The 10128-nt window shown below is 50.1% G+C and overlaps 1 protein-coding gene across 1 annotated transcript; it reads right to left on the bottom strand.

The window, feature by feature from the left end:
• Window positions 1–3594: 3594 nt before the first annotated feature.
• DNAJC27 (DnaJ heat shock protein family (Hsp40) member C27) lies at window positions 3595–9376 on the bottom strand (the record flags this gene model as incomplete). Its single annotated transcript, XM_041469505.1, has 5 exons — window positions 3595–3755; window positions 4657–4917; window positions 7066–7188; window positions 8538–8702; window positions 9332–9376. Coding segments are annotated over 5 exons (755 nt in total), but the record flags the coding sequence as incomplete, so codon positions are not given.
• Window positions 9377–10128: the final 752 nt, after the last annotated feature.

Below are 10128 nucleotides of genomic sequence, written 5' to 3'. Positions count from 1 at the left end.
TTGGGGTTTCCCACAGGAATTCCACCTTTTTCCACAGAAATTTTGGCTTTTCCACGGGAATTCTGGGGTTTTCCAGCAGGAATTTCAGGGTTTCCCATGGAAATTCCGTCTTTTCCCACAGGAATTTCAGCTTTTCCCTGGGAATTCTGGGATTTTCCAGCAGGAATTTTGGGGTTTCCCACAGGAATTCCACCTCTACCCATTGGAATTCAGGCTTTTCCAGCAGGAATTCCACCTTTTCCCGTGTGAATTCCACCTTTTTTCACACTAATTCCAGTTTTTCCATGGGAATTCTGGGGTTTTCCTCCAGGAATTTTGGCTTTCCCCTGGGAATTCTGGACTCCTCCAGAAGGAATTCTAGGAATTTCAGGGTTTCCCATGGAAATTCCGTCTTTTCCCACAGGAATTTCAGCTTTTCCCTGGGAATTCTGGGATTTTCCAGCAGGAATTTTGGGGTTTCCCACAGGAATTCCACCTCTACCCATTGGAATTCAGGCTTTTCCAGCAGGAATTCCACCTTTTCCCGTGTGAATTCCACCTTTTTTCACACTAATTCCAGTTTTTCCATGGGAATTCTGGGGTTTTCCTCCAGGAATTTTGGCTTTCCCCTGGGAATTCTGGACTCCTCCAGAAGGAATTCTGGGGTTTCCATGGGAATGCTGGGGGTTTAGGGCCGGGATTTTGGGGTTTTCCACAGGAATTCCAGCTTTTCCTCATGGGAATTCTTGAGGGAATTCTGGGTTTTTCTTGCAGGAATTTTGGGTTTTCCCAGAAGAATTCCACCTTTTCCTGCGTGATTTCCACGTTTTCCCGCAGGAATTCTCAGGTTTTCCCACAGGAATTTTGGCTTCTCCCACAGGAATTCCACCTTTTCTTGTTGGAATTTTGTCTTTTCCCACAGGAATTCCAGGTTTTCCTGCAGGAATTTTGGCTTTTGTCATGGGAATTCTGGGAAATTCCTGCAGGAATTTCACCTTTTCCCGTTGGAATTCTGGGGTTTCCCCACAGCAATTCCAGCTTTTCCCACGGCAAAAAAAAAAAAAAAAAAAAAAAAAAAAAATCCCGGAAATCCCAGAAATTCTCAGCCCTTGGGATGTGGGGGAAACGGGAAGGAGATCGGTGAGAAAAGAATAATCAGGAAAATTGGGGAAATCGGGAAAATTGGGAATGAATACAGGAATTTCGGCTCAGAATTCCCAAGGTTTTAGAGGATGGGATGAGGAAAAAATCCTGGAATTCCAAACCCTTGGGATGGTGGAAGTACAGGGGCAGAGTGGCGAGAAAAGGAAAATTGGGAAAATCGTGAAAATCAGGAATAAATGCAAGAATTCGGGCTAGAATCATCCTCGGAATTCCCAAGGTTTCGAAAGTCACAACGAGGGAAAATCCTGGAATTCCAAACCTTTGGAATGTGGGCGAACATGGGGAGGAGATTGGTGGGAAAAGGAAAATCGGGGAAATCGGGGGAAATGGGAATAAATGGAAGAATTCGGGCTGGATTTATCCTCGGAATTCCCAAGGTTTCGAAAGTCACAACGAGGGAAAATCCTGGAATTCCAAACCTTTGGAATGTGGGAGAAACAGAAGGAGAATTTGGGCTCAGGATTCCCAAGGGTTTAGAGGATGGGATGAGGGGAAAATCCTAGAATTTTCCAGGTTCCGTGGGAATTCTGGCCGGGATTTTGGGATTTCCATGGGAATTCTGCCTTTTCTCATGTCAATTCCAGCGCTTCCAGAGTGAATTTTGCCTTTTTCCTCCATCGTTTCCCTGGGAATTCTGGGTTTTTCCCGTGGAAATTCCAGGGTTTTCCATGGAAATTCCAGCTTTCCCAACGTGAATTCCACCTTTTCCCACAGGAATTCCAGGTTTTCCTGCTGGAATTTCAGCTTTTCTCATGGGAATTCTTGAGGGAATTCTGGGGTTTTCCAGCAGGAATTCCACCCTTTCCCTTGGAAATTCCTGGTTTTCCATTGGGAATTCCGCCTTTTCTGCTCAAAATTCCACCTTCTCCCACAGGAATTCCGCCTTTTCCTGTGGAAATTCCATGTTTTTCCATGGAAATTCCACCTTTTCCCACAGGAATTCCAGGTTTTCCTGCTGGAATTTCAGCTTTTCTCACGGGAATTCTTGAGGGAATTCTGGGGTTTTCCAGCAGGAATTCCACCCTTTCCCTTAGAAATTCCTGGTTTTCCATTGGGAATTCCGCCTTTTCCTGCTGGAAACTCCACCTTCTCCCATGGGAATTCCGTGGGTTTTTCTGCTTTTCCCCGGGGAATTCTGCCTTTTCCTGCTGGAAATTCCAGCTTTTTCCATGGAAATTCCAGCTTTCCCCGTGTGAATTCCACCTTTTCCCACAGGAATTCCAGGTTTTCCTGCTGGAATTTCAGCTTTTCCTTGGGAATTCTTGAGGGAATTCTGGGGTTTTCCTGCAGGAATTCCACCTTTTCCCAAGGAAATTCCACCTTCTCCCACAGGAATTCCACTTTTTCCCTGGGGAATTCCACCTTTTCCTGCTGCAAATCCCAGCTTTTTCCATGGAAATTCTAGTTTTCCTCGTGTGAATTCCAGCTTTTCCCACAGGAATTCCAGGTTTTCCTGCTGGAATTCCACCCTTTCCCTTGGAAATTCCTGGTTTTCCATTGCCAGCTTTTTCCATGGAAATTCCAGCTTTCCCCGTGTGAATTCCACCTTTTCCCACAGGAATTCCAGGTTTTCCTGCTGGAATTTCAGCTTTTCCTTGGGAATTCTTGAGGGAATTCTGGGGTTTTCCTGCAGGAATTCCACCTTTTCCCAAGGAAATTCCACCTTCTCCCACAGGAATTCCACTTTTTCCCTGGGGAATTCCACCTTTTCCTGCTGCAAATCCCAGCTTTTTCCATGGAAATTCTAGTTTTCCTCGTGTGAATTCCAGCTTTTCCCACAGGAATTCCAGGTTTTCCTGCTGGAATTCCACCCTTTCCCTTGGAAATTCCTGGTTTTCCATTGGGAATTCTGCCTTTTGCCACTAGAAATTCCACCTTCTCCCACAAGAATTCCGCGTTTTTTTCTGCTTTTCCCTGAGGAATTCCATGTTTTCCCGCTGGAAACTCCTCCTCCTCCCACGGGAATTCCGTGGTTTTTTCTGCTTTTCCCTGAGGAATTCCATGTTTTCCCGCTGGAAACTCCTCCTTCTCCCACCGGAATTCCGCGTTTTTTTCTGCTTTTCCCCGGGGGAATTCCGCCTTTTCCCAGCACCTTCTCCCACCGGAACTCCGCGTTGCTTTTTCCGCTTTTCCCCCTCCTCCTTCTCCCACCGGAATTCCGCAGGTTTTTCCGCTTTTCCCCGGGGAATTCCGCCTTTTCCCGCTGGAAACGCCTCCTTCTCCCACCGGAATTCCGCGTTTTTTTCTGCTTTTCCCCGGGGGAATTCCGCCTTTTCCCAGCACCTTCTCCCACCGGAACTCCGCGGTTTTTTTCTGCTTTTCCCGGGGGAATTCCGCCTTTTTCCCAGCACCTTCTCCCACCGGAACTCCGCGGGTTTTTTTCCGCTTTTCCCCGGGGGAATTCCGCCTTTTTCCCATGGGGAATTCCCGTTTTTCCGCCGCCCGCCGCACCTGGAGGCGCCGGGTTTGAGGCCCAGCGCGTCCCAGCTGTCCTTGCTGCTCCGGATCCGCCGGATGGCGTCCGCCTGCTCCCGCGTGAAGCTGATCCCGGAGCCGCCCGGCGGCCGCTTCCCGCCGTTCTCGCACAGATCCACGATGGCCGAGTAGAAATTCTGGGAATTCCCGGCGGGAATCAGCCCCGCCTCCTCTCCCGGGAAAGGTTCGGGGTTGGTTGGTTGGGATTATTTGGGATTATTTGGGATTATTTGGGATTATTTGGGATTATTCCTGCTTTTCCCGGGGGAATTCCGCCTTTTTCCCAGCACCTTCTCCCACCGGAACTCCGCGGTTTTTTTCTGCTTTTCCCGGGGGAATTCCGCCTTTTTCCCAGCACCTTCTCCCACCGGAACTCCGCGGTTTTTTTCTGCTTTTCCCGGGGGAATTCCGCCTTTTTCCCAGCACCTTCTCCCACCGGAACTCCGCGGTTTTTTTCTGCTTTTCCCGGGGGAATTCCGCCTTTTTCCCAGCACCTTCTCCCACCGGAACTCCGCGGTTTTTTTCTGCTTTTCCCGGGGGAATTCCGCCTTTTTCCCAGCACCTTCTCCCACCGGAACTCCGCGGTTTTTTTCTGCTTTTCCCGGGGGAATTCCGCCTTTTTCCCAGCACCTTCTCCCACCGGAACTCCGCGGTTTTTTTCTGCTTTTCCCGGGGGAATTCCGCCTTTTTCCCAGCACCTTCTCCCACCGGAACTCCGCGGTTTTTTTCTGCTTTTCCCGGGGGAATTCCGCCTTTTTCCCAGCACCTTCTCCCACCGGAACTCCGCGGTTTTTTTCTGCTTTTCCCGGGGGAATTCCGCCTTTTTCCCAGCACCTTCTCCCACCGGAACTCCGCGGTTTTTTTCTGCTTTTCCCGGGGGAATTCCGCCTTTTTCCCAGCACCTTCTCCCACCGGAACTCCGCGGTTTTTTTCTGCTTTTCCCGGGGGAATTCCGCCTTTTTCCCAGCACCTTCTCCCACCGGAACTCCGCGGTTTTTTTCTGCTTTTCCCGGGGGAATTCCGCCTTTTTCCCAGCACCTTCTCCCACCGGAACTCCGCGGGTTTTTTTCCGCTTTTCCCCGGGGGAATTCCGCCTTTTTCCCATGGGGAATTCCCGTTTTTCCGCCGCCCGCCGCACCTGGAGGCGCCGGGTTTGAGGCCCAGCGCGTCCCAGCTGTCCTTGCTGCTCCGGATCCGCCGGATGGCGTCCGCCTGCTCCCGCGTGAAGCTGATCCCGGAGCCGCCCGGCGGCCGCTTCCCGCCGTTCTCGCACAGATCCACGATGGCCGAGTAGAAATTCTGGGAATTCCCGGCGGGAATCAGCCCCGCCTCCTCTCCCGGGAAAGGTTCGGGGTTGGTTGGTTGGGATTATTTGGGATTATTTGGGATTATTTGGGATTATTTGGGATTATTCGGGATTATTCGGGAACGGGCGCGGCGGGAGGTGGGATTCAGATCCCGGGGATAATCGTGGATTCAATTCCCACAGGGCGACCCTGGAAATCCTCGATTCCGTTCCCAAGGTTTTCCAACGAAAATCCCGGATCCAATTCCCAGCCCTTCCATCCCAAAAATCCCAGATCCATTTTCCAGGATGATCCCAGGAAAATCCCGGATCCAGGCCCCAGTCCCTTCCCAGGACATTCCCAACAATCCCAGGTCCAATTCCCAAACTTTTCCAAGGAAAATGCTGGATCCAAATCCGAAAAACTTCCCAGGGCGATCCCGAAAAATCCTGGATTCAATTCCCAAGGTTTTCCAAGGAAAATCCCGGATCCAATTCCCAGCCCTCCCCAGCACATTCCCAACAATCCCAGATCCCATTCCCAGCCCTTCAATCCCAACAATCCCGGATCCAATTCCCAGGATGATCCAAGGACAAGCCCAGATCCAAATCCCAAAGGACATTCCCAGGACAATCCCAACAATCCCAGATCCAATTCCCAGGAAAATCCCACTTCCAGCCCCCAGACCCTTCCCAGGACAATCCCAAAAATGCCAGATCCCAAAAATCCCAGATCCAACTCCCAGCCCTTCAATCCCAACAACCCCAGATCCAATTCCCAAATTTTTCCAAGGAAAATCCTGGATCCAATTCCCTGCCCTTTAATCCCAAAAATTCCAGATCCCAATCCCAGGGTCCCCACAGGACATTCCCAACAATCCCAGACCCACTTCCCAAAACTTCCCAGGAAAATCCCAGATTCAGCCCCCCAACCCTTCCCAGGACATTCCCAAAAATCCCAGATCCAACTCCCAGCCTCTTCCAGGAAAATCCTGGATCCAAATCCGAAACCTTTCCCAGGGCGATTCCGACAACCTCGGATCCAATTCCCAGCATGATCCCAAATCCAAATTCCACACGACATTCCCAACAATCCCAGATTCAATTCCCAGGAAGATCCCAGGACAATCCCGGATCCAACCCCCAGTCCCTTCCCAGGACATTCCCAACAATCCCAGATCCAATTCCAAAACCTTTTCCCAGGAAAATCCCAGATCCAAATCCCACAGGACATTCCCAACAGTCCCAGATCCAACTCCCAGCCCTTCATTCCCAGCAATCACAGATCCACTTCCCCAGGAAAATCCTGGAATTCTTGGAATTCCTGGCATTAATTCCCACCTGGAACATCTCCTGGAATTCCCAGATTCCCACCCGGAACATCTCCTGGATCGCTCCAACCCCTCCCTTTATCCCGCATTCCCACCCCAAATCCCACCTGGAACATCCCCAACATTCCCAGACGGATTACAACCGGGAATTGCCACCTGGAACATCTCCCTGAATTCCCACCGGGAACATCCCACCTGGAATTCCCACCTGGAACATTTCCTGGAATTCCCACTCGGAACATCGCGCCTGGATCGCTCCCACCCGTCCCTTCGTCCCGCATTCCCCCCCAAATCCCACCTGGAATTCCCACCTGGGACACCTCCCACAATTCCCACACAGAACATCTCCCACAATTCCCACCCGGAACATCCCAGCTGGAATTCCCACCAGGAACACCTCCCAAATTCCCACCTGGAATTCCCAACCCAATCGCTCCCACCCGTCCCTTCGTCCCACATTCCCACCCCAAATCCCACCTGGAATTCCCACCTGGGACACCTCCCACAATTCCCACACAGAACATCTCCCACAATTCCCACCCGGAACATCCCAGCTGGAATTCCCACCAGGAACACCTCCCAAATTCCCACCCGGAATTCCCGACACAGAATTCCCACCGGGAACATCTGGAATTCCCGGCATTCCCACCTGGAACATCTCCCGGATGCCCTCCCCGCTCTGGGCCGAGGTCTCCCAGTGGAGGAGGAACCCACAGCTCCCACCCGTCCCTGCATCCCACGTTCCCACCCCAAATCCCACCCGGAATTCCAGCCGGAACATCTCCCCGAATTCCCAGCCGGAACATCTCCCGGCATTCCCGGCATTCCCACCTGGAACATCTCCTGGATGCCCTCCCCGCTCTGGGCCGAGGTCTCCCAGTAGAGGAAGCCGCGGCTCTCGGCCCAGAGCCGGCCCTCGCTCTCGTCCACCACGCGCAGCTTGCCCGCGTCCACCTGAACGACGGACAGAGGGACCGACGGACGGAGGGAACGACGGACGGACGGACGGAGGGAACAGTAAAAACAACGGGAACGGACGGCGGGAATGGAGGAACGGCGGGAACGGATGGACGGATGGCGGGAATGGATGAACAGTGGGAATGAATGAACGGCGGGAATGAACAATGGGAATGAATGAACGGCGGGAATGGACGGCGGGAATGAACAGCGAGAAAACAATGGGAATGAACAGCGGGAAAACAACGGGAGAGCAATGGGAAAAAACGAGAAAACAATGGGAAAACAACAGGAAAACAACCGGAGAACAACGGGAGAACAAAACAACGGGAAAACAGCGGGAGAACAATGGGAAAACAAAACAATGGAAAAACAACGGGAGAACAACGGGAGAAGGGGAGAACAAAACAACGGGAAAACAACAGGAGAACAATGCGAAAGCAATGGGAAAACAACGGGAGAACAACAGGAGAACAGAACAACGGGAAAACAGCGGGAGAACAACAGGGAAACAAAGCAATGGAAAAACAATGAGAGAACAACAGGAGAACAACGGGAAAACAAAGGGAAAACAATGGGAGAAAAACGGGAAAACAACGGGAGAACAACGGGGGGGAACAGGAGAACAACGGGAGAACAAAACAAAGGGAAAGCAACGGGAGAACAAGGGGAGAACAACGGGAGAACAGCGGGAAACCAAAACAATGGAAAAACAATGGGAAAACAATGGGAAAGCAACAGGAAAACAACGGGAGAACAGCGGGAAACCAAAACAATGGAAAAACAACGGGAAAAGAGCGGGAGAACAAAACAACGGGACAACAATGAGAGAACAACGGGAAAATAACGGGAGAACAACGGGAAAACAATCACAGAACAACGGGAAAACAACAGGAAAATAACGGGAGAACAACGGGAGAACAATGGGAGAACAAAACAACGGAAAAACAACGGGAAAACAGCGGGAATGATAAAAACAACGGGAATGATAAAAACATCAGGAAAATAAGTAAACACCGGGAAAATAAATCCCACCGATACAGAAAGGAAACAAGAATTCCCCTCCCACGGGATTTGGTCGGGACCAAACCCCGGGAACATCTCCGGAATTCCCGGAATTCCCACAATTCCTAACAATTCTGGATCTGGCCAGGAAAAATCCCTGGGAATGGCTCCAGAATTCCCAGAATCTCCGGAATTCCCGCAATCCCCATCCCGCCGGGAACAAAGCCCCGCAACGCTTCAGGAACCTCCAGAATTCCCCTCCTACGGGATTAGGTCGGGACCAAACCCCGTCAGCCTCTCCGGATTTCCCGGAATTCCCGGAATTCCCGGGAATGCCGGACCTTGTTGGCGCAGACGGCGAAGACGACGTTGTCCAGGCTGCCGTGGGGCCCCAGCTCGCGGCGCATCTCGGCCAGCCACGAGTCGAGCGCCTCGAAGGAGTCCTTGGAGCCCACGTCGTACACCAGCAGCACGCCCTGCGTGTCCCGGTAGAACTCGTTACGGACCTGGAAAGTTGGGAAAAATGATGGTTTTAATTAATTATGTAATGATTTATTAATGTAATGTTACAATGAAATAATGTGATGTGATGTAATGTAAAGTGAAGGAGTCCTTGGAGCCCACGTCGTGCACCAGCAGCACCCCTGGGTGTCCCGGTAGAACTCGTTAGGAACCTGGAAAGTCGGGAAAATGATGGTTTTAATTAATTATGTAATGATTTATTAATGTAATGTTATAATGAAATAATGTCATGTGATGTAAAGTAAAGCGAAGGGGTCCTGGAGCCCACGTGGTGCACCAGCAGCACGCCCTGGGTGTGCTGTTGAACTCGTTACGGACCTGGAAAGTCGGGAAAAATGATGGTTTTAATTAATTATGTAATGATTCATTAATGCAATGTTATAATGAAATAATGTGATGTGATGCAATGCAATGTGAAGGGGTCCTGGAGCCCACGTCATGCACCAGCAGCACGCCCTGCGTGTGCTGTAGAACTCATTAGGAACCTGGAAAATTGGGGAAAAAAGGGCAAAAATGATGGTTTTAATTAATTATGTAATGATTCATTAATGCAATGTTATAATGAAATAATGTGATGTGATGTAATGTAAAGTGAAGGTGTCCTGGAGCCCACGTGGTGCACCAGCACCTGGGTGTCCCGGTAGAACTCATTAGGAACCTGCAGGGAAATTTGGGAAAAATGGGGAAAAATAAAAATATTCCTGGAAAAAATTCCAGAGGGAAAAAAATTCCAGGAAAAAAATGAGGGGTAAGAAAGTCCAGGGGAAAAAAAATCTGAGGAAAACAAAGAAGAAAAAACAAAACAAAAAAAAAAAAATCCAAAAAAAAAAAAAAAAAAAGAAAAAAAAAAAAAAAATTATTCCCATGGTTCCCATTATTCCCATCATTCCCACTATTCCCATCATTCCCATTTTCCCCGTTATTCCCAGTATTCCCATTATCCCATTACTGCCATCATTCCCATTATCCCCACCATTCCCCTTCCCATCATTCCCATCCCAATCCCATTCCCATTATCCCCATTATCCCCATTATCCCTACCATTCCCATTATCCTTATCTTTCCCACCATTCCCATTATTCCCATCCCAATCCCATTCCCATTATCCCATCTCATCCCAACCCCATTCCCATTATCCCCATTATTCCTATCATTCCCACCATTCCCATCCCAATCCCATTCCCATTACCCCAACATTCCCATTATTCCCATTTTTCCCATCCTACCCCAATCCCATTATTCCCATCATCCCCATCATTCCCATTATCCTCACCATTCCCATTATCCCCGTTACTCCCATTGTTCCCATCCCAATCCCATTCCCATTATTCCCAATCCGTTCCCATTCTCCCCACTATTCCCATTCCCATCATTCCCATTCCCGTTATTCCCAATCCCATCCCCAATCTT

This window comes from Pyrgilauda ruficollis, unplaced genomic scaffold (assembly GCF_017590135.1).
Source record: "Pyrgilauda ruficollis isolate IOZ18807 unplaced genomic scaffold, ASM1759013v1 scaffold1033, whole genome shotgun sequence".
Classification (NCBI taxonomy): domain Eukaryota; kingdom Metazoa; phylum Chordata; class Aves; order Passeriformes; family Passeridae; genus Pyrgilauda; species Pyrgilauda ruficollis.
The sequence above is the reverse complement of the archived record's forward strand: the minus strand, read 5'-3'. Positions and strand labels throughout refer to the sequence as shown.